The following is a 27,965-nucleotide window of genomic DNA, read 5'->3' as shown; positions in this document are numbered from 1 at the left end:
TCATGCAGCAGATCCCAGCTCTGAGTTAAAAAGTCAGAAGGGAGAGCCCTGCAGGCACCACTGCTGAGGCAGCCTGAAGGGAGAGCTCTACATTGTTCCTCAGGCCTGAGCTATTAAGCCTCATGTTGGTCAGTGACCTGTGACCCCAGCCTTGTGTGTAAACTGGAGAAGCTCCAGCTTGGGGAACCCATCCTGGCTGAGTGAGAGCATCAGCTCGTGCATTCTTGGCTTGAAGGGAGCTCCCTGGGACACCCAAGCAAGAGATGACTTCATCTGAAAGGAATTTGTGTTCTCTGGACCATGGGCAGGTGCCACACTGGGACCCAGGAGCCACAGAGGGTCAGGAAAACCTGAGCCTGCAGCACAGCACTCTGTTCTGAGCCTTTTGCAGCCTCTTCTTGATCAGTTTGACCCCTTCAGGCTCCTCATTAATCCACAACAGACAAGACACGGCCACACAAGCAGAGTTTATGGAGAAAACCTGGATGTCATTAGGTAGGACTGCTTCTGGGAATGTTTTCCATGGAGAGGAGCCCTGAGCTGGGCCTGCTCCACGCTTTCCACTTGTGTGTGTGTGTTTGGGGTGGGGGTGGTGGCCTGGGAGCACATCACTGCTCTCCCATGGAACTTATTAAAGATGATATATATTAGCAGCAGATGGATCTTCCTCTACCCATGGGCCTGGAAGCTTGGAGAAGGCACGAGAAGGGCAAGGAGAGCAGGAGACCGGGTGCTGTAAGCAAATACAAGCTGTGCTGAACACCAGAAGTGAAAGAGCCAACACTCCAAGTACCTCATTTTGGGGAAGCTCTCCTTGGTGAAGGGCTCAGAGAGAGCTGGGTTGCCTTGGAGCTTCAGATGGGTCAGTCCAGCCAAACCATCCAGGGGCAGCGTGACCAACTGGTTGTCAGTCAAGTCCCTGGTGAGGGGAAAGCAGAGAGGGAGACCACAGTCAGTGATATCTCAGCCAAGCAGGGGCACTGCCTCTATTGCTCCCTTGATGTGATGCTGAAATGGGGCTGGGTGCTGCACTGGGGCCAGGAGCCTCTGGAGATAAACACTGCAGTGCTGGGGAAAATGAGGGACTGGGGTCAGTGGCCATCTAAAAGCTCTGGGGGAATCTCCCTCGTTGTGCACATACGTGCCCCACACGTCTCTTCCTCCACTGTAGGTCGGGAATGGCTGCAGATCCCAGCCCATAAAATACCTTAGAGAGGGGGCTGAGAACTGGGAGCCAGCACAGATGGTCTGCAGTGACTCTTGCAGAAACAGCCCATCATGCTGATCTTCCTTAAAGGCATCTAAGGGGGCAGTGAAAGTATCAGCAAGTGGAGGTTTAAGTGTTCAGGGTGAGAGCGTTTTGAAGATGGCCCCTCCTGCACTTAATCCCTTAATTAATTAATTAATTAATTAATAGGAAATCTTGGGATTTGTTCTGTCCACATCAGTGCTGAGACATGGACCTCAACTCATCAGTGTTCCAGCATCTAAATCCAGGTGTTCTGGAAGCCCAAGGAGTCATTCTGAGGTCCTCAGATACCTCCTATCCATGGCGCACTGTGAAAGAAATATCCCTGCAACTTACAGCTTGGTGAGGGAGTGCAGGGTCACAAAGGCTTCTGGGTGAATGAACTGGATGTAATTCCAACTCAGGTCTCTGCAAGGTAAGGACACAGCAGTGAGAAGAGAGCAGAGCAGGGCAGTGAAGCTGCTGACACAGGCAGGGGGGGGATCTGTTGCCCCTTGGTCAGCAGCAATTTCTGTCTCACTGCAGCTCCCCACAGACAGGTCTGGGTCTGTATATGGGTGGTTTCTAATAGAGGGCACAAGAGTTTGCCTTGAAGGAGCTCCTCTGCTGAGACCAATGGAAAAGGTTATTTTCTGGCTTAATTTCTGTAAATTTGGGAATTTTTTGCCATGCCTTAGTGCCAGAGCATCCCCAGTGCAGTCACAGTGCTGGGTGCAGCAAGGGCAGATAGAGCCAGGGGTCTGGAGAAGGTGATTGTAGAATGTCTCCTGCCATGTACAGGTGCTTTGGATTCACTGAGTCCCCTCCTTAAGCTCTGCCTCCATCCAAGTGAGAGTGTTCCACTCCCTCTGTCACCAGTGTGGAGGAAACCACCAAACTGGGACACATTTCTTGCCCTCAGGCTGGCTACAGGACAACCTTCATCTCTCCAGCTCGAAGGGAGCCAAGACACCTGCTCAGATGTGACATTGGGTGGGTGGAATCCTTTCTGCAGGGACCAGAACATCCACACAGGTCACGCCAGAGCTTGCTCAGCTGTGTGTGTGTGACTGAGCTCGTGTTTCCCTGAGTGTCTGCAGTGTCACCTGTCACACTTCAGTGTTCCTGGGCTGTTGGAACCGTGCTGTACGTGTGACACTCGTGGGATCCCAGGAATGCTGGGCTGTTAAATGGTGCTCACATTGCTGCACCACAGGAAAAGGGTTTGTGTGATCTAGTTCACTTCCTAACAGAACAGCAAATAAAGACTCTCAGGGCTCTACCCAGATGTCACAGAGCCAATTGTGCCCTTCAGGGCCTTGCCAGTGCTCCAAGGTGCCAAGCACTCAGGAGGTCACTGTGTGTGTGTGGAAAGCACATGCTTGGGTGCACTTGGTAGGTGGAACATGAGCTTTTGAGTTGTGGGGAGGAACTTTCAAACCAAACACTGCATGGGTGTTCCAGGAGCAGCCTGTGTAGGACAGGGGGTGCTGGGGCTCAGGCACACGGGTAAATCCCTGCCCTGAGTTTCTCCTGGTGTTCAGGGGGCCTGTCTGTGATGTGGGCTCTGCCTTGGCTGAGCTGCAGCACGGGGGGAGAGCATGGGGGGCGTGGGCAGGTAAGGACCAGGGGCTGCAGGGACAGGAAAATCCAAAAGCATGGTTTGTGCCCTCTTCTTTTCTAAGGCAGAATGGAAGAAGGACTCAACAGAAAAGCCTCCCAGCAGAGACAGAGGCAGGTGGGGAACTTCTCACAGCCCATTTGGGTTCCCAGTGCCCCCTCCCCAGCACGACCCCAGCTGGGGCTCACGTCTGCCCTGGCAGACAATACTTGCATGGAGCGCAGGGCCATCAGCTGCACAAAGGTGTCTGCTCTGATCTCCTGGATCTTGTTGTGCTGGAGACCACTGGAAAAACAGAAACTGGTTTGAGAAGGGAGCTGAAGGCAGCATTCCTACACTGTTGAGATCTTTGTTCCAGTGCAGCAGACTGTCACAGTGGAAGCTGCTGTGCTTGGGAGACCTGCTCTTATTTCAAGTGTTTAACAGGATGAGCAGCGAAACATGTCAAAGCCATTCTCTCCTACAGGCAGCTCCAGGGCTCAGACAGCCTCTGCTGAAGATGCCATCATGACTCAGTGAAGAACTGTTGATGTGCAGTAGCCAAAGGTGCCCTGTTAACCCCAAATCCACACTGGTTTCCCACTCTGCTCTGCCCTAAGCCTCCAAACTGCTTTTTCTAGAGTAAAAGATGACAGCTTGGAGCCAGTGACCAGCAATCAGCTCTGTGTGACCCTTCAGGAAGGACCATGTGATGCTGTTCTTTGCCTTGATGAGGATGAAGATTTGAGGACTGAAGGTATCTCAGTGTTTCATGAAGAAAAATCTTGATGTCTTGTAGAACCCACTGTCCACATCTGCACATGAAGTGCCTCAGCCCTCCACATCTCCTTTCCAGCTCCTTCATCCCCTGGGGAAGGGGAAAGCGTAGGGTGAGAGTTCACACAGACTCTGCTGACTGACCTGTGCCACCAGACACCACCAGACTTTCTTCAAACAACCAGGAATGCTTGGTGGTGGTGGAGCTTACAGGACAGTAACTTTGGGGTAAGGGACCAAATACTCATTTTGGTCCCTTAATAAAAAAAATAATAAAAAATATTAATTTAAGGTATATAGGTAAAATCTGTTTGACTTCATTAGCCAGAAACTGGGATTAAATGTGATTTTATATGAATGTTAAGTCTGAATTTGGCATATTATGAAATATTGTAAGGAGGAACTTGGGCAGAATGTGTGAAACTACAGGTTTGAAATTCTGAACATTTGTCTTTTTTGGTGTACTTTCTATTTTTTTCAAATATTTTCCTGGAGGCACTCTCACAGCTGCCATAAAAGGCAGCAGGGGCTGTGCATTCTCGTTTCCATGTAGTTTCACAGCGTTACAATGTCCAGTTTGCTAAGGCTGGATGAGCTGGTCTGGCTATCCAGGCTGGGGTGCTACAGAGAGCAGAGACAACCTCTCTTGTGGGATTTTTTAATGGGGATGCTTCTCCCATATGTCTGTTCTTCCAGGTAGTAGAATTATTTAAAAAAATCATGGAGTCTATCTTAATTTTTTTAAACAGTTTTTCTCAAAAAGGCCAAGAACTCATGTTCTGTTTGAAGTGTAGGGTCAGATCTCCAGACACTTTGAGCTGAATGTAAATATCTTTATCTCAGAGCAACAGCTGTGCCTCTTGGGGCTGGAGAGGAGCCATTTCAAGAGCTACACCTGAGGAAAGAATCCCCCTTCTCTCAGGAGGGGCTGGCCCTGGGCAGGGTGGATAAGAGCTGCTCTGTGCCCATGGCATGGGCCCCCCTTGAAGCAAAAGACATTTATGGTCCACATAAACCCCGTTCTTGATTAGCTCATAGTGGGACTGGAGTTAATGAATTCAGTGCTGTCACATCCTTACTTCTGTTTGAAGTGTCTGGGGTCTCTGAAAGCACCTGACTGAATTTAGCTCCTATGCACAGGGAATGTATTTTTATTCTGTAGGTTCACAGGGGCAAAGAGTGGAGCTCTGGTCCATTTGCACTCCAAACTGCATTATAATGTCCAACTCTCCCAGTGCTCAGGGAGCTCTGTGTGTGGGAACTGCCCCTCTCCTCAAAGCCCCAGAAAAATCCCCAGAGCATAGCACAGACATGGATATCTCCATACTCACAGCTCTTCCAGCTGCTGGCACCGATGGAAACTGGGCAGCTCCTCGATTTGGTTGTGTGACAGCTCTCTGCAGGGAAAGGACAGCACAGGAATGTTGGGACATCAAAAGCCAGTGCCCCTGAGGCCTCCCTTGGAGGGCAGGTTCTGCTGGAGAGCGAGGTGACCTCGCTTCATTCTGCACATCTCCAGTTTTGGTAACCCCTGGAGTGGGATCTCCAGCCTGCACCTGATGCTGGCTCTGGGTGTGTTTCTGTGCAAGGCAAGGGTTGCCCCGTGATTCACCCCCTCGCCCACCCCAGCCCAGCTCCTGCAGCACAGCCTGTGGTCTGCTGGAGCTGCTCATACAGCTGGGGTGGGCTTGTCTCCCCAGCCTCAAGGCAGCTGTGAAACCCTCCTGTGCCTCTTCTGCCATGCACAGCCCTGCTTTCTGTGGGCACAGCACAGAGAGATTTCTGCCAGGGCTTGCAGATGTGCCTGCAGAGCCTGGGGAGCTTTTGACCAGCTGGTTTCTCTCCTCCCTCCTGGCACAGCAACCCCACTGCCCATTGCCTGCTCCCCATTCAGCCTTTCCTGGCTTTCTCCCAAGATTAGGGAAGGGATTGTGGCATTGGCAGGGATCTGGTTCAGGACATTACAGACTTTGAAAACCTCTGGTCCTTGTTTCAAGTGCTGTCACTCAAAAGCAGTTTGCAGCAAACTCCTCTTCCCACTGGTTCATAGCCCAGTGCCATGTCAGCATCTGGAGCAGAGTGGCTTGATAGTCAGAGGAAAACTCACCCTGGCACAGTTTAATGTGAACTTATTGAAGCTGAAACAGGCTGGGTAAGGAGCAATGTTTAAACCCAGCTCTTTCCCCCACCAGCAGAGACTGGATTTGTGGTTGTTCAAGGGAAATTTGCCCCAGGGTAAAGTTTTGTACGTGGTTTCTCTGCCGACTTTCCAAACTCGGTTTCCATCTTTCTGCCAATAGATTGCTCCTAAAATATTTCAATTATTTTTTTTTTTGCCAACCCACTCACCACCAGTTTTCCATGGTGGAGAGGAAGAGGGAGGGAAAAGCAAGCAAAAGGTTTGTGCTTGACTCTGGAGGCTGTCACCCAGGATGGAGAAAGAGCCTTAGCATCAGTCACTTTTCCCTGGTCCCTGTGTCAATCCATTGGGCTTGCCAGGGCTGTAGCTTAGCTGAGAGTGTTGGGGGAGAACCAGCCCCAGGAGTTATTTCTGGCTCCTCCAGAGTGAGGGGAGCCAGGTGCAGCCCAGAATCTACAAACAGAGCGTCCTCAGACACTCACACTCTGTTGGGAACATACCAGGATGAGGGTGCTGATGACAACAAGGGACTTCAGCTCTGCTCAGGGGAGCTTCACCTATTTCTGCTTGAGAAGAAGGACAAATCTTCCAGAGCTCAAGGAGCATTTGGACAGCTCTCTCAGGCACAGGGTGGGATTGTTGGGGTGTTCTGTGCAGAGCCAGGAGCTGGACTCAATGATTTTGTGGGTCACTTCCACCTCAGGATGTACCATGATGACATGAAATCTGTGCCCTGAGCAGGAGCTCTGGATGAAAGCAGCAGGATGATGCCAGGTTGATGCCAAGGGCTGCCCTGCCTGTGTGAGCTGGGTTCAGCATGGGTGACATCCCAGGATGGCTGTGCCCCTGTGCCCCTGCAGTGTCTCTACAGTTCCCATGAGGGATCCTCACAGAGAATCCACACCATGGTGTGAGGCCAGAAGTGCAGCTTTAACTGTGTTATCAATGGTCAGATGTGTCACACTCATAGCTCCTACTGCTGCCAAGGGACAGGCAGAGAACAACCCCTGGGTCTGTGGGGACAGGGGCCCAAGGCATTTCAATAGCAAGAGAGATGTAAATGTGCACAAACATCGGCCCACATTCTCTCCAAACCCTGAAAGCAATGCAATTAATGTCAGGAACGTTCACTAGGGAAGAGGAACAAGGAGCAAGGAACAAGGTGGTGTGTCCCAATAAAACTCTCTCACATGGTGGGGTGGGCACAAAGAACAGGCTCTGCTGTGAGGGTTTGCAGTCTGATAACTTGCAAACACAAACAGAGGTTTGGGACACAACAGCCTGGGCCAGTCCAAAGCAACCACTGAATTGGTCCAGATGTCTCAAGATGAGAGATCTTCCCTACAGGGACATCTGGAACCAAAACCCTGTAATCTCCTAAGTTACAAATTGTCTTCCTTTATTTTCATGTTTTACTCTTGTTTCTGATTTCCGTGATCAAGAATTCACTCCTGTTGCTTTCCTGGAACAAACTTGTTTTCTTTTTCAGCTTGCTTGTATAAAGACTGATGAGAGGCAAGCCTGCTGCTGCCCTAAGGGTGCAAACTTGTATAAATCTGGCTCATGACTCATTTCCTGAGGACGTCTTTGACTCCAAACATTGTTGGGGATCTCAGGAACTAGGGGTACGATTCCTGAAATGATGTAAAATCTTTCTGAGATGTTGATTTCATCATGTACCAAGAAAAAGCAGAAAGCATGACCCCCCCCCAGCATCATTCAGTGCCTGGCTACGCAGGCAGAGCCAAAGAAACACAGAGACTGAGCACAACCCTGATCTGGCTGTGCCACCCCACATGAGGAAATGTGGCCTTGTGGCCTCACAGGTCTCCATCAGGTCAGACCTGATCCTTCCTGGGATATGAACAGGATCCTTCCTCCAGATGATGGCACTTACTGGAGCCCCAACTGCAATAAGCCAAGGCTGGGACAGAGGGTGAAGGTGATTTTCCCCTTGTTTTTGGGCTAAGAGCTTCAGCATAACTGGGAGCTCATTTTGTACCCTCTCTACTCTCCTTGCATGGGGGTGGAACAGTTCCTGCTGGTGCAGAGTGAGGAGGATGTGCCTGACTGCAGCCTGAGACCAGAGCATCATGCTGTGGTGAAGCAGCAAGCTGAAGAACAAGTGAGAGCTCAGAGTAGTCATTAAGAAGGTGGTGATTTCTGCATGGAAAAGATGATGGAACGAGAACCACAGGATGGTCTTCCACAGCTGGTCCTTTCCCTGATCTAGACAAAAGGGAAGCCCAGTTCCTGAGGGCATTTTTTAAGGACCAGGCAGGTCAGAGACACAGGTTACTCACAGGACTCGGAGGCTGGGCAGCTGCTGGCACATCCTTCTGGGGAGGAAATGGATGCCTGCCCGGGTCAAGGTCCTAGAGGGATGGAGGAGAGAGAAGAAATGGTGTTGCTGACAGCCAGCACCCAGACTCTGTGACCCAGAAGCCCGGCTGCCAGTCCCAGATAGTGGCAGGAGACACAATATCAGTAGGACAACAAAATACCTGGAGAGAATAAAAGACTGCCTGGCAGTTTTGGAAACAGCCACAGCTGCTGGACCTGGCTAAGGTGAATGTGCCTATGAAGAGTTCTGGGCCATGGCTGAGTCCTGAATTCACAGTTGTCCTTGGCCTTTCTGAGGGCAGTGCCCTCTGCACCATGCTCTGCCATCCCTGGACAGGCCTGGAGCCAGGACTCCTCAGAAGCCTGTGTATGAGGGATGGATGGTGTGTCCCTGTGTCCCTGTGTCCCTCAGACATGGCATGGCCAGGCCACACCCTGGCCAGGGGTGCTCCCAGCCTGGGCTCAGCATGGGGGCCAGTGTCCCAGAGAGGAGAACCGAGAGGAGAACGGTGTGTGGCCAGAGGCAGCGTGTCCTCCAAGGCCCTGCTCTCCTGAGGAGGGGACAGGGTGGCTGCAGGAGCCCCAGCCTGGGGACAGGGTGGCTGCAGGAGCCCCAGCCTGGGGACAGGGTGGCTGCAGGAGCCCCAGCCTGGGTGGCAGACGTTTCCTGAACCACACCATGGTGCCAGCTCCAGTATGGGCAGAGACACTGGGGAGCAGCACTGCACTCAGAAGTTCACTCCTTCACAGATGCAGGAGGGAAGGAAGAAAAAAACCAAACAAACCAAAAAACAGACTGGAGCACACTCAAGAGTATCGAGAGAGCCACTCACAGGGAGGAAAGCTGTGTTCAGGAGCCACAGGGGTGAAACGAAGCAGAAGGGTGAGTGACCAGGGAGAGGCAGAGCTGAATACTGCACAGCACTGGGAAAGTTGTCCTCACTGAAACAGCCTGGACCGCCTTGGAGGAGGAAGAGCACAGCTAGCAGGGTAAAAGGGAGAGAGGTGCCACTCACAAAACTTCTAGGCTGGTGGTGCCTTTAAGGTCTGGGAATTCCCTGATGTCCGTTGCTCCATTGAGTGACCTGCAGAGAAATGAGGGTGAAGTGAGCTGGACAGAGGAGCTGGAGGCAAGTGCAACAGCCCAAGGTTCCAGACCCATCAGCCATGGTGGCAAATCTGCTTCCTCACACCCAGATGTCCCTGTGCTGGAGCAGAGGTCTCGCTCCGTGCGGATACAGCGAGATGGAGCTGGGCACTTCTGTGCAAGGAGACTTGGCAAGCTCAGAGCCTCTCCCAGCCACTGACATTCTTGGCACGATCTCTACCCAAATTAAATAAAAAAACCCCCAGCAATTACCATGGGGAATGTAAGCAGGGCATCCCACCCAAGCCTCCCTGGGTCTGTGCATTTGGATCTAAAGAATGTAGGGCTATTTGAATGATTTATTTTATGTGCCTGGGTGAGGCTTGTAAATAGAGATTTATGAGGTTGCCTCTGCCTCAGTATTTTTAGTTCTGTGCCACAACAGGTTGGCTGAAAAACCGACATGGGGCAGCTGTTGGGGTCCAGGTGGTGCCCAGCCTGTGCTGGTGGCCCTGGAGCAGCAGGCCTAGGGCCAAACATGTGAAGGAGGCACTTGCACTGCTGGCTGCCCAGCAATGTGATTTGTGCCATGGTGCTGGACATGTTACTCCACTTCTCCATCTTGTGGAGGAAGGCAGATGTCCTTCAGTGTCCTTCTGTGTGGGCAATTATACAACAGAAGCAAAAGCTGTGGCACTTGTGTATGAGATCTTTGCTGCTCCTGGCACAACTCTGGAGACCCTGGAAGGCCTCAGTGCCTGTCAGCTGTGTGGGGAGGAGGAATTAGTGGCTGCCTCCAAAACGTCCTTTTCAAAATTATCCTTCCTCAGAAGAAAACATCTGTAGTGTCCACTCCTTGGAGTAGCCTTTGGGGTTGGGCAACAGAGTGGTTTCATGGTCCTCTATTGGCACAGGGGCTCTTGAAAAGTGGAAGGGAGGAGGCCACAAAGGTGCCCAGCACACAGGGCTTGGAGCTTGGATGTTACCTCTCTGTGAATGTGCTTGGTGAACTTACAGAGTGTGGAGCTTTGGCAAGTACTGGAAAGCAGACTGTCCAACAAACTGGATGGGATTGTCATAAAAATGGCTGCAATGGGAAAGAGAAACAGGTCAGAGTCTGCTGCACACAGTGAAGATGCTGGTACAGGTCAAGAGCCCCAGAGCTGCTGTGCTGTGAGGAACTCCTGTTCCCAGATAACCACAGGCTCTCCCACTGGCCTGTTTCAGCTGGACATTGGTATGACTGAGGTCTCCTGCTGGTCTGAATGGGCCCTCTGGGGTCCTGCTGAACCAGACAGGCTAGAAAAGTGTAAAGCCCTTCTTCAGTCCTACTGAGAAGCACCTTGCACTGGAGGCCACCTCCTGTGATCTCACACACCTTTCCCACTTGTCACAGGGGAGAGAAGTGAGCTCTTGTAGGATATGGGAGGAGCTGAGTCCCCTCCTACAAGAAGCACTTCCCCCCCACTAAGTGTGAAAGACTTCAGGTGGGCAGATGCAATGGAGAGATGAACATTTTGGGTGTATGGGCCCCACCACCCTTCACTCTGTGGATGCTGCCCAGGGGAGATGGGGATGAGGCTGGTTGTTCTGCCTGGAGCAGTGAATGGTTTCACCCAGTGTCACCCATGGCTTTCCAGATACTGGTATTTCTATAATTTGACTCTGGACAAGCAGAGTTTTTGTCACTTGCCATGATTTTCAATGTCTGTGTGGTTCAGAGAAGTATCCAAAAATCACTAACTGTGCCTGGGTCAGAGCAGAAATAATGTGACAGCTGGGTGTGTTTATCTGCAGAACTTTGTGTCCCAAGTCTGAGCAGACACAAAGGGATCTGGTATCCCAGCTCTCTGACACGTGTAGCTGCTGCTGTCGCTGGCCAGCAGCTTTTCTGAACACAAGGAATAAACATCAGCAGATGTCAACCAGGGCTTAGGCTGTTTCCATGCAGACCACCTGTAGTTTGTTCCTTCCTTGCTATCAGCCTGTGCTGCAGCAAACGTCTGCTGCAAGGAAAGGAGAACCCACTGCAGTTCTGAGAAGAAGCAATTTCAGCCTGCTTTGGCACATGGATAGCAAATATCAGATTGTTGTCATTTGACTACTGTCAGAAATCCCAACTAAAGACATCAGAAAATGTCTCTTTCTGGGCAATATAAAGATGTAGGAAACATTATTTAATTTTCTTACATTGTTTGAAGGAGGGGATTCCCAATGAATGCGTTCTCTGGAATAGCTTTGATGTTGTTGTTATGAAAGCCACTGTTGGGAGAAAAAAAAGTCTTGATATGAATTAAATTAACCTTCTTTCCTCAACACTTTTAAAGCCAGAGAGACTTCAAAATATACATAAAATAGGGGATACAGGCTCCTTCCCAGGTGCAGCATCATCCCAGCAGGTGAACAAGGTCTGTGGCTTCTCAGGACAAAATCTGCATTTACTCTGTGGATGCTCCATATATGATTCCACCAACCCCACCGAGGGTACAAGGACTTAAGGTTTAACACTATACAGCTCAGGAAACAGAAACCAGCCAAATACAAAATTTTCTATCCTCCAGGAACTACAATTTTTATGGATGGTTTCTGTTACAGCTCCACAGCTGCCAACCAGAGTGTGTCAGGAAATTATCAGCCCACATGACTTCGAATGATTTCTAGCTCTAACTGGGATATTTTTGGTTAAGCTTGAGAAAATTTCTATCAGCAAACTTTGCAGCAGAAGAGAGCTCTGTGGCCACAGGATGACCTCCTGTACAGCAAAGGCAGCCACAGGTTCCTGTGCCCAGAACTAAGACCAAGCTCTGGGTGATGCCCAAGTTGTTTGTTTCTGAGGAGTCTGAGCAGGTGATTAGTTGATGACTGTTTGGAATTTTCCTCTTTAGTGACAGTCATTTCAAAAGCCATCTTGAAGGGCATTAAGGATCTTATTCTCATTTTCAAGGTGAGAATAATGATGATATCTGGGCTGAGCAGAGAAATCTTATGAGAATTGTTCCAGTAAAGAAAAAAGTAGTGTCAGATTTTTACTCCAAGGCTCCCAGAAACACCAGAGCAGCTGCTTTTGTCCCACCCCAACCTGGTACCAGTGTGGCACAGGAACTGTGGATCCACATCAACTCACCCCACCCTGGGGTTTCTACTTTCATGAGTGATAAGTGGGATGGTTTCTTATGATTAGTGTCTCCCAGGGTGACCAGTTAGAGGAAGGAGACCTATCCACTAAAATGCTCATAAACTTTGGTAATTCCCTATTATAAATTTATCCTAAGGGAGATAAAACAATTTTTTCACATTAGAGGAGGTGGCACAGGGCCTGCAGACACCATGGGCTCACAATAACACGGGTGGTCCCAAGCTGGGGAATGGACATCAGAAGCAGCCAGAGAACAGATGGAGTTTGAGCCCCTGAGATGCCACAGGAGAGTGAGGAACAGTAGGGGAAACCTGCTCCAAGGCAGGCAGAGACTCCCCCTCCCCTCCATGGTGTGGAGGCTGATGGGGAGGTGGTCAGGGCTGCTGGAAATTGAGGTGATAAACTGCTTTGATGCAGTGGATAGGGCTGGGAAGGAAAAGAAGGGCTTGGGGTGAGCTCCCCTCAAGTCAGAGCACATGAGATGCTTTATTGGTCACTCTCCCACACGGAGTGGTTTTGAAAAGGATTAAGTGGAAAATCTCACAGCTCCTGCAGTCGTCCCAGTGTCCTGATAGCCCCGGGGAATTCCAGCAGCTCGTTGTAGTTCAGATCCCTGGAAGACAGAGAAGGGAGAAACATTCATTACCATTCCTGTAGGAGCTCAAGCACCTTTATCTATGCTTTGAAACTTGGTCATTAAGATGGGAGACAGGTATTTCCTACCATGCTGATCCAGCCACTGCCTGGAAACACAATCTCACACATTCCTGCTTGGAGCACTGTCAGGTGAGAGCCAGTCCAAGCCACAAAGTGTCCTGTGCTCAGCACTGGCCAGTGCTGCTGCTCCCCATCTCCTCAGGGCCCTGGCCCCTTCTCACAGGAGCTCAGCCCTGGGGCTTTGGCTCTGAGTATTTTTTCTTGCTTTTCCAGGTCAAAATTGGATTATTTGTAGGACAAGAAACACAAACAGCCCATGAAGGGCTTCTCTCACCCTGTGGTGCAGAGGGGATCAGGGGACCATTCCTTCAGTGGTTGTCCTGGGGACACCAGGTGTCCCTGCCACTGGGACATGCTGTGACTGGGAACAGTGGGAAGAGGAGTCTGTGGGAAGACTTGGGTCTTTTTCTGCTGATTGGAGTAAACCAATTGAAATCTATGAGCCAAAGCTGGAAGTGATGTGAAAGGACACTGTTGAGCATTAAGTGTAATTTGCTGTGTAGTAAAATAAATAAAATATACTAAGTTGGTTGTAATCACAAGTCTAGAATTTATCCACCCTGGCTTGGCAACTGAAACAGACATCTGAGTCTGAATGAAATCTCAGGAGTTATGTTTGATCTCCAAGGATGGGCTTGGCCTCTGGAAAAGGATTTATTTGACCTTTGGGGCACTGCTGGCAACCTGGGAGGAGCAGCCCTTCGAAGGCTGTTCCTGCTGTTGGCTGGAGGGTGTCCATGGAGACTGGCTGGGCTTTGGGTGTGCAGCTCTTCTCTAGCAAGACAAACTTTCTCCTTGGAAGGCAATTTCAGCTGTCACAGGAACATTTGACCCTGTCCTGGCCATCCCACTTTGCAATTCACCCAAGTCTGAAAACCATGCGACTGCTTCCTGCTCGCATGAGACTCACCAAGTTTTAAGTGGTAGATACTTTGGAACATGATTACTGGCTCCTGGAGATTACTGTATAATTACACTTAATGAACCTCAAAGTAATTACTGTGTAACCTGGATTGTGGTTTATGGAACAGAAATAACTGAGAATTTACACAGCAATGGGCTGCTGCCCAATTATCCTGTAATTCTCATCCTCTAGGCCCAGGCATGGTCATTATGTCATGATCTCTCTTGGCCCCCTTGTCTCTTACATCTTCTCTCACTACCAGTGCCCCTGCTTGGGAACGACTCCATGGCACCACCTCAGCTTTGCCCTGAAGGTATTAACATGGGAAACCAAGAGAGTCTCTCCAAATTGGTCCTTCCAGGACTTCCAGCTTCTATGATTTATGTCTTAGGGAATGCTTATCACAGAATTACAAGATAGGGAACAAACCCAAGACAAAAATACGGAATGAGGTTGTTGTGGGTGGATTTTGTCTTGTGTAGCTCTGACGAGGTCCACACCAGACCTTCTTGCTGGATTCCCTGAGAAGCTCAGGTGCTGTGGCAGGTCCTGTTTTACCAGGGTTTGTCCCCTGACACTGAGGGCAATTCTCCCTCTTCCAGTTACACATCTGGATGCTGGTACTGTGTGCAGGGATTTGAGCAAATGAATCCTGCTCCTGTAGGACCCAGAAAGGGCTCATCTTGTCTAATAGTTGGCAGTGCTGGCAATCAGCAGGGAAGGAGCACAGGGCTGGTGGTGAGACCGTGAGCTCTGCCTGTCTGCAGAGTGGTGGCAGGGTCCCAGCACACCTGAAGCTGCTGTGCCTGTCCCAGGGCCCAGGAGTGGAACAGGAGTCCCCTCCTCACGCCTCCTCACATCTGTTAGACAGGAGAGCTCTGCCTCTCCCCAAACTTGCTTGGACACATTCTGCTCTTCTCTGGCTCCAAGCAGTGGTTTTCCTCAGTCTTCTCTGCTTGAGCCCAGATTGATCTGCTCAAGGATAAATAGCCCAACACATGACTGCTCATAGCCTCACTCTTTGTTTGCAGCTCCCTATCAGCTGCTTGGATGCTCTTGGCCAGTGTCTGTAGCTGGCACCTGCCAGGTTCTATCAGGGCCTGGCTTAGGGCAGGACTGTTAATGGCACATCCCTTTTCTGCTGCTCAGGAAGATACAGGAGTGGATTTCCCAAGTAAAAAAGCAATGGGAAGTGCAGGCAGGACCTCACTGGGCATTTTCAAAGCATCAGTCAAATCTGATTAACCTCCAGATCACTGCACTGGTTGAAATCAGAGGCATTAGCAGCCTAAGTTGAATGACAGCCCCAAACTATGCACATAAAGTACATAATACCTTTAAAAATTTCACCCTGCAGTGACTCCCTGAAGTCAGAGGGAGATTCCACAGGGAGCAGGAAGCTGCAGAGGTCATTTAGGGCTGGGTGTCTGCCTGTGCCACTTCCCTCCCCTGCACCACAAACTGGGGCTGGGATGAGCCTGTGTGATGCCAAGGGACGGTCCCTGGAGATGAGACACTCCAGGTGACATTCATCCCGTCCCTAGAGTGTCACTGCCACTGTGGAGGCTTCCTGTGATGGCACAGGGCTGTTTCTGTGACTGCTGACAAATGGAAGATATTGCCCAACAGAGAGGAGGCTTGGCTCACCTGTGATTCACTAACAGAACAAGGGATCTTAGATCTGCAACCAGTATTATTTACAAGGAATAATTCATTGTGCTGTAATATTTGCTCCTGTCTTTAAAAATGTGTTTCCTTTCCAGCCTGCACCTCTTCCAGGCAGGCTGGTCTTTCATCAGCAGATGAAGGTTCTGTTTGTACCTCCGCATGTGTGCAAGTAGGTACAGGACCAGTTCTTCCTGAGTGAACACACAGCGTTCCCAGCCCTGGCAGCATCCTGGGGCCTCCCTCCCCTCTGCACTACACAAAGAGCATTCATTGTGTTCAGCAGCTCCCGCTGGGTGAAAGCCCATCTTGGAATGCTGGCAGACCCTGGGCTTGTTGGAAAGTGGAAATGCAACCAGGTGTAGTCAAGCTGCTCCATCCTGGCTGGCAGTGACCCCGCTCTGTTCAGAGGAGACAATGTGCCTGTGCTCGCTCCTGCCTGTGCTTCCTGGATTTTGGGGAGGTGAGACTCCCTCCTGGAAAACAACCCAGCTGCTCTGGGGATCAGGTCCCCGAGAGCTGCTCGCAGGTGGCTGCTCTGACTTGTCTCCAGCACAGCTCCTGGCCAAACTCTGCCCTGTCCATGGAGTTCAGCTGGCTGGAAGGGGCTGGAAGAAACCTGCACTCAGGATGGTCCTCAGGTGTCATCTCTTCCCTGCAGTGGGGTCACCCTTCCCAAAGCCCAGACCCAAACCATGATATGAAAAAAATTCCCTGTCCCTTCTTTCACAGAGCTGGAGCTGGGCTCTGCTCCAAGTAATGACCCAGAAACAGCATTCAACCTCCACCACCTGTCAGTGAAGAGGTTTCTGCTCATTTACTGAAATTCAGTCCTCAGGTCTTCTTTCCACAGATGCCACCAGGCTCCATCTGTCCCAGCCATCTCCTCTCTGCCTGCTGTCCCACAGGAGTTTGGCCCAGCCTGTGTGCCTGCTGGTGGGTCTCTGGAGCTTCTTCCCCAGCAGAAGGTCAAGGCAGATGGGAAAGACTCATGGCTCACTGGGTCAGGGATGATTTTGCTTTTGGATTCCAGTGGCAGCAGAATTTCCTCCCCTGAGCTGCCCATCAATCACAAACCCTCTCCAGGAGCTGGTGGATGTAGGAAAAGGAGGTGCTGTAGCAAACACCTCGAAGGGTCCCTTTCCTCTCCTTATCTGAGGAACTTGGGCAATGCTTTTCTTCCCTAGCTCCACACTCTGGCACTTTCCCACTGCTTCCAGATTTGGGATGATGCAAGGAAAGCTGAAAAAGCCACTTCACTGTTCCCACAGCTGTGGCACGGGCTGGGGGGGCCCAGGAGAGGCCCCAGGGAGCTGGACCTGGCAGTGCTGCCCCAGCTCTGGGGTCTGACCCAAGGCTCTGTGTGCCACCTGTGGGGCTTCCTGGCTGTGGAGTTCTGTCCTTTTTGGCACAAAGCAGATCAATGGCAGCGTTATTTACTGGAAGGATGGCAACACACCATGGCCATGGCTATGCCAAACAATAAGGAAGCCTCACAACAACAACAAAAATAATTAAAAATCAGGAGTGTGACATAAAGGAGTTTTCCCCATTATCAAGGGCTTTTGAAAGCAAAATCAGTTGGGCAAGAGGTTCAGAACTGATGTGCAAGAGCAAAGACTACAAATAATCCCTTTCCTCGGCTGGGCTCAAAGTTACCAGCTCTAGCATGGCAGTGGGATGGCAAGAGGAGCCTTGTCTGTTCTTCTGCTTGAAATGAAAGCCTCTGAAAGGTCACCCAGTCTGCCCAAGACACAGTGAACTGCCTGCTTTTCCATTGTTTTTATTGCTAGAGGGAGCCTATAGCTTCATATTTGGAAGATCTTAACCAACCCTGTTGTTTATTTAGAAATAAAAGTAAGTTGACATCAAAGGCCCAGTTATTTTGGGCTTTAACTGCCAGGGTGATTTGAAGCTGACAACAAGCAGCCTGGAACTATTAATATCTTCAGTCATGCCAAAAGGAGAGAAGGAGGGGAAAGAGTCTCAGGTCAATTTTCTGCCTGTTAGGGACTATTAGTGGTTCCACACAGGAAGCCAAAAAAAATAAAATTATATAGTACTATAAATTCTTCCATAAGCCACAAAACACCACAAATTTGCAGCTAATAAACCTGAAGGTGAAGCGAGATTAGAAGTTGTAGATGGGACATTTGCTGACTGCTTAGGTCCCAGTGGAGTTGGAGATGTTACCATGGTGCCTGGAGGGGACTTTGTGCAGCCTCCTCTGAGGACCTGCATTTCCACCTGTCCTGTGCTGGCACCTCATCAAGCTGCCAGTAAATGTAATTACTGCCTCTGCTAGTTGTGCTGGTTACTGTGGGCAAATCAAGCGCTGGGAATGATTTAATGGGTAGTCTGGAAGCCCAAGGGGGCCATGGTGACCATGTAGTTTGACTTCTTGCCCAGCACTGGCCAGGCAGCTTTACCCAGACTTCCATATGTGCACTCATGGCTTGTGGCTGAGCTGCCAGATTAGTTCAATATGAAAAATAAGTGCACAATCAGCTGCCATATTTTGTGGGATCACAGATTCATTAAGGTTGGAAAAGCCAAGATCACCGAGTCCAACCACTAACCCCACTGTAAACCATGTTCCTAAGCACCCTAAGTGTTTTTCTGAATGCTTGCAACACTTCCTGCTGTGCTGCATCAGCCCAGACCCCGCTCTCCTGGCAGTGGCAGGCACTGAGTGTGTGACATTGCAAGTGTCTCCAATAAGTGAGAGGAGGGAAGGGGGATGTGGAAGGCTCCAGGCAATGTGCCCATCCCCTAAAGGAAGCCATGCAAGAGGGGGATGTTCACATGCACTGCAGAGAGGCAGGACCCACAATGGGATTCATCTGCTAGGGTCGGTGTTTTCATGGGGAAATTAATCACGTCCTACCAACCCCCTTTTTTTTTGCAAATTATAAGGAGAAGCCAGGCTGTGATGGAACTTGAGGGAGTGCATGTGTGTCCCAGAGGAGCAGAGATGGGCTGCCTGTGGTGAGAAGGTTGTCAGGTGCTTAGGGTATGTGATTCCTGTAGGAGCAAGCAGCAGTCTCTGAATGAGGATTCATTCTGGCAGCCTGGCCTGGAAACATCTCAGCCTCTCACTGATACGGTGCTGCAGCACTTTACAGGGTTTCTGTGGCACTGTGGATGCTGAATGTGAGAAAGCAGGCAGGGAACACAGTGTCTGTGTGAAACCAAGTCACATAACTCTCTCAGACTGGCCTGAGAAAGTCTGGCCTGAGAAATCATAAGGAGGAATCCAGACAGTCCTTGGAGATAGAAGACAACTTTGACAACCTTGCAGGTGGTGTTTGTCACCTTGCAAGGGGTGGTGTTCCCAACTGACCAGTGATGGTGATGTGGTGGTTTAGTGACCATTGAGAGTTTTACCTCTTGGACCTTCTTGGACCTGTCTATAAAAGAAGATCTGGAATAATAACACTTGCTCTCTTGTGCAGCCCAGAAGAGTCCTTTGCTGTTCCCAGTACAGTGTGACAATGGCCCACTGCTGAGGCAGGGGATTGTCTGTGGGTTGTGCTTTGTACCCCTGCAGCCACCAATCCCTCAGTGCAGCTCTGATCTCCACTGGAAATCCCAGCAGTATCCAGTGTGTGGCTGTTCCACCCAGGACTCCTGTCTGCTCTCTGGCTGACAGAGGTAAATGCTCGATATATTTACCACTCTGCCATGCACATTCAGACACAAAGGTCAGGGACCTCGGTGCTGGGACACAGAAACATCCACGGAGCTGATGGCTCAGGAGGCAGGCACAGAGGAGGCTGCTCTTTGCCAGCTGGAGAGGAAGGCAAAGCTCAGGGAAGCCTTGTCTACATCAGAGCATTCCCCAGCTGCAGGAAGGAAGCTGGGGATGTCTACCTGCTCCCCAGGGTGCACAAGTGGCTGGTGATCAGCCCCTGAAGCTCTGCTGCTGGCAGGAGGGAGCGTGGGATGGAGGCAGAGCTTCTGTGCATCAGCACATCCATGGTGAAAACGTGCCCCCAGCTGCCTCTGCTGCCTCCTTTGCACAGGCATCACTTCACACTCACACACCTCGGGAGGAAGAGGCACAGATGGCTGCTCCAGAAAAGGCTCTGGGAACACGGAAAAGCTTTGGGCAAAAGGAAGCCCAAAGAACCAGAGGGACTGAGGACCTCTGATGGGTCACAGCGTGTCTGCAGACTCAGATGTTGGAGCTTGGAGATCCCCAGTGCTGTTCATTGCAAGATCAGTGGTTCCAAGGCTGCAGGATCAGTGGCAGGGGGAACCAGGCTGCCAGGTGCAAAGGGGGGTGTGAGGATCTGGTGAGCAGAGGGAGAACAGGCAGAGTCCTGAGATGGAGAAAACCCTTACAGTGGAGCCATGGAAAAGCGCAGTGCCTCCAGAGCTACCTTTTCACCTGAACTGCCTTCACTTTCTGTCTTTTTTTCTTTATAAATGTGCAAAATATCACATGTGGCTGGGCTTGTGTTCTGCCAAAGCTCAGCCTGGTTACAAGGTACTGAGTGATCAGAGCTGAGCTGCATCAGGGAGGGCACACTGCTGCCTTAGGGGGAGAAGCTGCAGCAAACTGGGAGCAGGGCCCAAGGAGACACCTAGCCAGTGCCAGGTGTGTTTGCCAGTTCAGTTTTACAGGTGACTTTCTTTGTTTGGAAAAGTCACTTTCCACTTACACAATGACCAGAGCAGCCAGTGAACTTCATAGCTCTGTTCTTGGATTAGGCACTCATGCAACCAGGGCTCTCAGCTGTGGCCCTCCTTCCAAAAAGCCACATGTCCCCTTCCTTTCTCTGTCCCCTCAATCTGGGTAGCTTGAACCTCTCCTGAAGTCCCTGCCATCCTCTGGCAGGACAGGGTGGCATCACACAACAGAGCCCTGATGAGCTGCCTGGGGAGCCATGCCGACACTGCAGGGTTGGAGCATCAGGATGCTGAGAAAGCACCAGAGCAGCTCAGTGCAGCAAACAAGGGTGTCCTTGAGAAGTCAAATCCATCAGCTGCTTTGGGAATTGAACAGATTTGGGATTAACATCAAAAGACTGCATAAAAGGCTTCAAATTAAACACAGTGATGGAGTGAAATCCACTTGAGGAGCAAGGTAGCATGTGGCAGACAGTTTTCTGGGAGAACAGCAAAGCCTGCCTGGCCCTTAAAGTGTTAACCAACACTTGTATGAGCTGTACTGGAGATATTTCCCATTTCCTTCTTCCTGCCTTCATTGCCCAAGGTGCACTTTATATTAATTTTCTTACTTTTTTTTTTCCTCCCATAGAAAAATCCAACTCTCCAGAGGAGTTGGTAGGTTCCAGCTCTGCTCTGCATTTACAGACTCGACTAATTACCCGGGTAATGGGACGGCTGCTGTGGTAAGGGCATTTCCTGTGAGGCAAGGTTAGGCAGATAAAATGCCTGGAGCCAGAGGGTTTTGGATTCAGCCGTTCTGGGAGACGTTTCTAATTTATTAGTGCTATTTTTTAAAAAGAAATTAAAAGGTTTTTAAATGAATGGAGATTTGCTCTTTCCAAGTGATTTATCTCCTTTGTCTGATGGGCGGAGGAGCTGGCAGGGATGTGGATGGAGGGGGAGAATCCAGGGAGATAGGAAACAGTGGGGTCATCTCAGGAGGAGGGATGGGCTGCATGGCCTCTCTGAACACGTCTGTGTCAGAGACAGGCTGGAGATTTCCCAAAGGAGCAGCACTTCTGGGGCAGATTGTTGCTATTTTGGCTGCAGCCTGGAGGCCTCCAGCATTCTGAGGCGGTCCTGGGGAGCAGCCATTCATTTCCCAGCCCCACCTTGGCCCCGCTGGGGGCTGGGAAGGCAGGACACTGCCAGGACACGCTTCTGCTCCCTGCCAGCACCAGGGTCTGTCTGTGTCAGGCAGGAGCAGCCCTGGCCCCAGCCCTTGTCCTTGCTCCATGGGACTCGGCTGTGTCCGTCACAGGGCCCACTGGCAGGGCCACAGCTCTTACTTTTGCATTTTCCCTTTGCCTCAGCAGCTCCAGACAGAGCTCTGAGCAGGTGTTGGGGAATATGAGGTGGCTTTTGTGGTGGGGGACCCTGCACATCCCTTGCCAGCCCAGCTGAGAGCACAGACTGTGGGAGCCACTGCTGCTGCCCACCTGCCTTGTGCCAGAGGCCCCAGGACTCTGCAGGCTTCCTGCTGTGTGTGTGTGACAGTCCCCAGGGCCACCACACCTCTCCCTGCTTGGACAAAACAGGCTGGTGGGAGGAAAAAAATGCTTTCCCCTCTTCTTCAGAGCAGAGATCCCATCCCAGGGACATTTTCAATCAGCCACTTCCACAGCTGCTCTGGTGGAAGATTTGGGAAGATCCATGGGGACCCTCTGTCCCCTTTCAGCTGCACTCTGCACTTGCTCTCTGGGGTCTGCTCTGCTCTGCCAGGGGACACCGAGGGCTGAGCCCTGCCTAACAGCAGGGAAGCTGGGGATGCTAGATGATGGTCTGTGTGTGCTGGTGTTTGGAGATAGAATTTGGGGCCAGCTCTGAGATTCAGCTGCCATAATTACACGCTCTCCCCACAGCTATCTCTGAGGCACACACACACTCAAACACCTATGGCTGCACAGGTTTAGGCCAAGCATCCTCTTCCATCTCTCTGCACACAGCAGTGACCTGGTCATGTTGGGGGGCTTCACTCATTCCCCTTCAGCTGTGATCCATAAAATATTCATATTTCAGGGTCACAGAGGGATAAATTCAGTGTTATCACAATCTACCTAAGGAGGCTGAAGTTGAGCACTACAAGGTATGAGGCAATTGTTCATCAGCCTTTAGACTGTGTTCAGACTGATAGCAAAGCTCAGGGACCTTAGGACGCTGCTCAGCTTTCCAGGTGAAGGTGGTAAGGAGGAAACCTGGGCAGGAGAGCAGCCTCCCTGTGGAAATTGATGTCACAGGGATCCCCTCATGAGAAATCCTTTCCCCATAGAGCAGTGGGGAACCTGGCCCCTGTGTCAGCACCATGCAGGCCTTTGGATGGCAGTTTTCCCTTGCTGTTCCTCTGAAACCACAGCCACGCTCTCCCCAGCCCTCTGCCCCCAGCCCTGAGCACAAGAATCAGTCTCTCATTGCAGTGATGCTCCAGGCTGCAGCTGAACTGCTCCTTCCATCAGCTTTTCCATGAGCACCCCTACCCACCAGGCTTATGATACACACCAAGTCTCACCACAGAATCATGGGGTGCTTTGGGTTGGAAGGGACCTTAAAGACCACCTAATTTCAAGCCCCTGCCATGGGCAGGAACACCTCCCACTAGAAGGTGCCTAAACCCCTTGCCCTTCTTGCTGCTTTGTTAAACACTGTGAAATTAAATGTAAGATAATTAGGAAATGTAGAAGTCAAGATCTTTCCATCCATATGTCAGAAGCAGGTCACTCTGCCGGATGTTTTCCAGCAGGTGTTAAACATCCCAAAGGACCCTACAGCACGGGGCAGGAGTGCCAAGGCAAGTCTGGAACAGGGAAGCACTGCAAACAGCAGTGTGTCTGCAGTCTCAGCTCCTGGCATGCCTTGCACCTACTGCTTGCAAAGGATGGTGCTTCCCTTGACTCTTCTTCATTTCACCTCCCCATTCCTCACCCTCTCAGGATACCCTCACCCTGCTGTGCCCAGGCCATTTGCTGTGGTCCAAACATTCACCTTGGCCACAGGCCCTCTGCTCTGCCATGCCAATGGGGGATGGATGTCCTTCCCTTGGTATTTATGGTCTCCATGCCCAGCAGGGCAGTGCTGGCTCCTCTCTGCATTTCCTATGGGCATCCCCTGACCTTACACCTTGTGTAGAGGATCAAGGACATTCCCCAAAGGGGCTACAGGAGGAATGTGTCACAGCTGGATATTTACACTCTTATTTACTCCATGTCTTTGGGAAAGGGCTACAAAATGCCAAGCTTCTCCCATTCTGACCATCTAATCCCTGGTTTCATGGCTCAGCTTGGAGCTTCTTCCCACAGCCCTGCTGTTCTGTGTCATCTCTGATGGGAACTGGAGAGGGAATCTCACTGCCTTACAAGGCTGTTTCGAAACCCCTTTGGGAATCTGGCCCAGGCTGCTCTGACTTGCTTCCAGCCTACCTGCCAGCCTTCCTTCCCAGGAAGAGAAGGCTGGGGGGGCTGCTGGGGAGCAGCCAGTTCTTGCCCTGACAGAGAAAATTTTCTTGGAGCTGCTTTCTCTGGTTTCATGCTGGTGTTTGACTCGTTGAGACCTGGTGGGTGCTGCACATCTGCCTGTCCCCCCATCAGTGTGGAGAACATGGAGCTGGTCTTGCTGTGCGCTTGGCAGAGCTGACTTGTGCACAGGAGTTGCAGGTCAGTGCAAGGAAAATGTGAAGTCATTCATCTGGCTTCAACTCTTTCTAGATTTGCTGCCCTCCTGAAATATCAATATCAATATCAGCCCTCTCCAAGAACAGAGATGCTCCACTGGGATCTGTTTTTGCAGAAATTCTGGGACTTAGGGCAGGTGAGCAGTGTGGTTGTACTTATGCAGCTCACACATTGCTGAGACCTGCACGGGGCAGTGCCTGCTGCTTCTCTTAGGGTTTTGGCATTTAATAAAAATAGAAGTTTTCCTGTCTATCTGAACATGAAAAGAAATCTTTCCCTTAGGGAGACAGAGGTTTTTGCACCTAAAACTTCCCAGGCTCTTCAGAAAAACCTGAAACAATATTTTCCTCTCAAATTTTACAGTTCTTCAACTATTGTGCCTGGTTTATAATCAGCATCTGGCCACAAATACTCATTTTAGGAACCCTGGAGAAATTTCTGTCTTCACCAACCCTTACCATCCTGCTGCCTTCCAGGAGGTAACGCCCACGGGGTAACTGAGAGCATGGTTTGGCTTCCACAAGCCAAGAAAATGTGCTAAGTGCTGTCAACAGAATGTAATCATAATTTGAGTTAAAGGGTAAATGTGGAGACTGTAATCGTCTCCACATGCACAGGAGCTGAGAGGTGGTAGGTGGATGCAGGTCTAGCAGCTTGGCTGGGATGGTGCAACCAAAGGCTTGGCAGCTTTTTGCCCCAGAGCCTGCCCAGCTTTGGTCAGCAACGTGGGGGTGGCTCCACTTGAGGAACACACATTCCTCAAGGATCACTGAGTTGGAATGCTTGCTGGCACAAAGGTGAGAATTGGATGCTCAGGCCAAGAGGAGTAGAAGGTCTCATTACTCTGGAGGACACTTCTTCAGAGCAATCAGATGTGGAGGAGAGTGTGGAAAGTCTGGAGCTGTCTGCCACAGCACCGTCCTTGCACCCTCACACCATCCACCCTGCAGAGCCTGGACACCACAAGCACACAGGCAGAGCCACCCTTGGAGGCTGGATCCTCCCAGGGCTGCCTGATCAGCATCAGCAGAAAGGACTTGCAGAGCTGCAGTGCTCCAGAGCCCCCTCACTTCTGCACAGTCCTGTCCCTGTGGGCACTGGGAGCAAGAGCAGGGGACAGGGAGTTCCCCAGGTGCTGGGTGGCACCTTGGATGAGCAGCAAAAGGCAAAAAAGTGAGAGTGGGAGCAGAGTGGAAGAGAGGGAAAATGAGCATTCAGCACAAATGGCTGGGGAAACAGAATTATCTCCCAGGGCTGTGAAACCCTTTAGCCTTTCCCACAGCAAACAAGGGGCAATCTTTTCATCTGCAGCTCCATCCAGCCTGGGATGGGCAGCAGCATCTCTAACCACCCTGGCTGCAGAGCAGGGTTGCCCAGATGCAGGCTGGAATGTTGCTGCATGTCTGCTACAGATGTAGCCCAAACAGGATTTTCTTCCATCAGCGAGTTCTCTGCCTCCTCCTGCAGCTCCCTGCCTTTGTGCTGCCTGGGTGCCACAGCTCTGCCCTCACATATTTGCTTGTGACCACCAGAAATGACTGGGGAGAAAGCCAAGCTGGGACCTGTGGGTCACCAGAGGAGACTATCCATCAGCCTCCCACCCTGGCACAGCTCAGCCTCTCCCAGCTGAGCCCTTCTGGGTGGTCCCAGGATCTGCCAGTCTGCGAGGAAGAGACAATGTGTGTCATGGTCCTGCCCTGAGGAGTGTGTCTGGGGACCAGGGGTTTGCCTGCTGCTGCCACTCTTGCCTGATAGCTGCTGTTGGCACCGTGCTGGGCACAGAGGGGCCCTGTCTCCTTGAGTGGCACTTGAATGCTGGGAAGCAGCATCTTCTTCTGCCATGACCTGGACCCCCTGGTTATCCTGGCAGGAAGCAAGGGCCTGACTCTGACCCCAAGCCTGCATGAAGGGACATGTTTCTGCACAATTGAAGGCATCAAGCACCTCTTCCAGTCTTTCAGAGCCTCAATTTATTTGTTTGCTTGTTTATGTTTCCTCCTGGGCCAATGCACAGCACATGAGGCACAGGCCATTCATGCAGCTGTCACAGCACAGGGAATGTCCCAGGCTGTGGGATGAAACTCTCCCTGATTCAGGGTGAGCCTCCTGCTGCTAATCACAGAGTCACAGATGGTTTGGCTTGGAAGGGATCTCAAAGCCCATCTCATTCCACCTCTGCCATGGGCAGGACACCTTCCACTATCCCAGGGTGCTCCAAGCCCTGTCCAACCTGGCCTTGGACACTTCCAGGGATGGGGCAGGCACAGCTTCTCTGGGACCCTATGCCAGGGCTTCATCACCCTCACAGCCAAGAATTTCCTCCTATCTGACCTCAATCTACCTTCCTGCAGATGTGTCCTGGAGGTGAGTTCATTTCTGCTTCCCATCCTCCCTGTACTCTTCTGATGGATTGTTTCCCAGCCTCACCAAGCACATGGTGCACAATGAAGTCAGCTGGCTATGGGTGGTGCCAGCAGACATGAGATCATCTCAGAGATACCCCACAGCTCCTGAAGACTTTACAGGACTTTACAAACTCAAGCCAGCCCCTGGCTTTGGTGGTCAGGTGTTGGGGAGGCTTTAGGACCGTGCCCACGTGCTGAGGAAGGTGACACACTCCCTGAGTAGGGAATGCATCCAAGCTCTTGGGATTGCACCTGGACTAGAATGGTGTCCAGAGCCTTGGAACCCCTTGCCATCCACACTGCCCACATGCACAGCCCCCCCTGCAGCAACAGCACAGCCTGAGCACCTTGCACAGCCACAGGAGGAAAGCCCTCCCAGAAGGCATCGTGCCCTGGGCATCCAGCCCTGCTGCTGCCCTCAGTGCATGGTGAGCAGTGCCACGTGTGGGGCTGACCCTGTCCTGCATGCTGTGCTGGGGGATGAACACAGCCTGTGTCTTTAGGACAGAATAAAACAGGGCACTCACAGGGTTTCCAGGCTGTGCAGCCCATCAAAGCCGTTGGCTCCCAGGCTTTGGATCCGGTTGTTGTGCAGGTGCCTGTGGACAAAACAGAGATGGTCAGTGGGGGTGCAAGCTGACCTTTTCCTTTGGTCTGAGCTGGTCCAGAACATCCTGTAAGCTGAGCACAGCCTGGGCTGGGATGCCAAGGGCACTTACGAGGTTCCCTCTCTTACCCCATGAGACACGTGTTGGGTGCAGTAGTGCTTGCAGAGAGCTACAGAGCTCCCATTCCTCTCAGGAACTCCAGGCTAATGTAGGAGTTTCCCTGACATCTCCACCTTCACAGCTGCCAGGTGGCTGTGGATGAACATGCTTAAGCAAGAAGCTTCAAGAAACACCCTAGAGATCACCTTACCCTGGGCTCAGCCCACGGTGTGGCTTCACCAGCTGTTCATGGGCACTGGGTGCTATCTAAAGACACAATCATATTTGGACTCCTCAGAGCCTTAGTAGCAGCAAGAAGATTTTGAGTGCAAAATCATCTTGTTAGTCACAGTTTATTATCTTTACATGAAAAAAAAAGAAAAAAAAGAAAACACTGCCAGTTCCTGGACCAGCTCCAGTTTGATTGCAATGAGAGTTGTGTTCAGTTCAGTGCTTCAGAGTGCCTGGCTGAAGTGCTGGGGCCATGCCACAGGCTGATGCACATTCCCTGCACCATAGAAACAGTTTTTTCCTGTTCCCCTTCATCCTGCTGCTACATGCCGTGAACATCTACTGCTTACAGGCTTGGGAGCTCCCAGCCTTAACGTTGGCACTGGGGAGCCGTATGCTGGGGGCCCCTGCAAAGCCACCTGGGGTAATTTTGCCTTGGAAGCTCTGTAGGTGATGAGTTTCTGGAGTTCTGGGTTCTGTGTCTCCGTGGATCCCTCACTCCCCTGTCTCAATCTTTTGGCAAACTAAGGCCTTAATCCCTGGATTTCTTGTCTTGGTTTATCAGAAACTCTTGTTTATGTGTGCACATCTCGGTGTTTCTTCCATGTCACTTCCTTTACAGCTGTGAGGAATTAGCTAATTGTGCTTCTCCCTCTGAAATCCCACTCAAAGGCACCTCTGAG

General features: G+C 51.1%; 1 protein-coding gene across 1 annotated transcript in view; it reads right to left on the bottom strand.

The window, feature by feature from the left end:
* The window catches only part of LGR6 (leucine rich repeat containing G protein-coupled receptor 6), a 146,745-nt gene that overhangs the window by 11,425 nt on the left and 107,355 nt on the right, over positions 1–27,965 (bottom strand). The window contains exons 6-15 of the mRNA XM_058855584.1: positions 26,872–26,943; positions 12,856–12,924; positions 11,366–11,437; positions 10,191–10,262; positions 9,105–9,173; positions 8,049–8,120; positions 4,937–5,002; positions 3,063–3,134; positions 1,586–1,657; positions 794–919 (exon numbers count right to left, since the gene is read on the bottom strand). Coding sequence (XP_058711567.1) covers positions 794–919; positions 1,586–1,657; positions 3,063–3,134; positions 4,937–5,002; positions 8,049–8,120; positions 9,105–9,173; positions 10,191–10,262; positions 11,366–11,437; positions 12,856–12,924; positions 26,872–26,943 — 762 coding nt within the window. The remainder of the gene's footprint in view (positions 1–793; positions 920–1,585; positions 1,658–3,062; positions 3,135–4,936; positions 5,003–8,048; positions 8,121–9,104; positions 9,174–10,190; positions 10,263–11,365; positions 11,438–12,855; positions 12,925–26,871; positions 26,944–27,965) is intronic.

This window comes from Poecile atricapillus, chromosome 23 (assembly GCF_030490865.1).
Source record: "Poecile atricapillus isolate bPoeAtr1 chromosome 23, bPoeAtr1.hap1, whole genome shotgun sequence".
Lineage (NCBI taxonomy): Eukaryota > Metazoa > Chordata > Aves > Passeriformes > Paridae > Poecile > Poecile atricapillus.
This window is presented reverse-complemented; position numbering and strand designations above follow the sequence as displayed.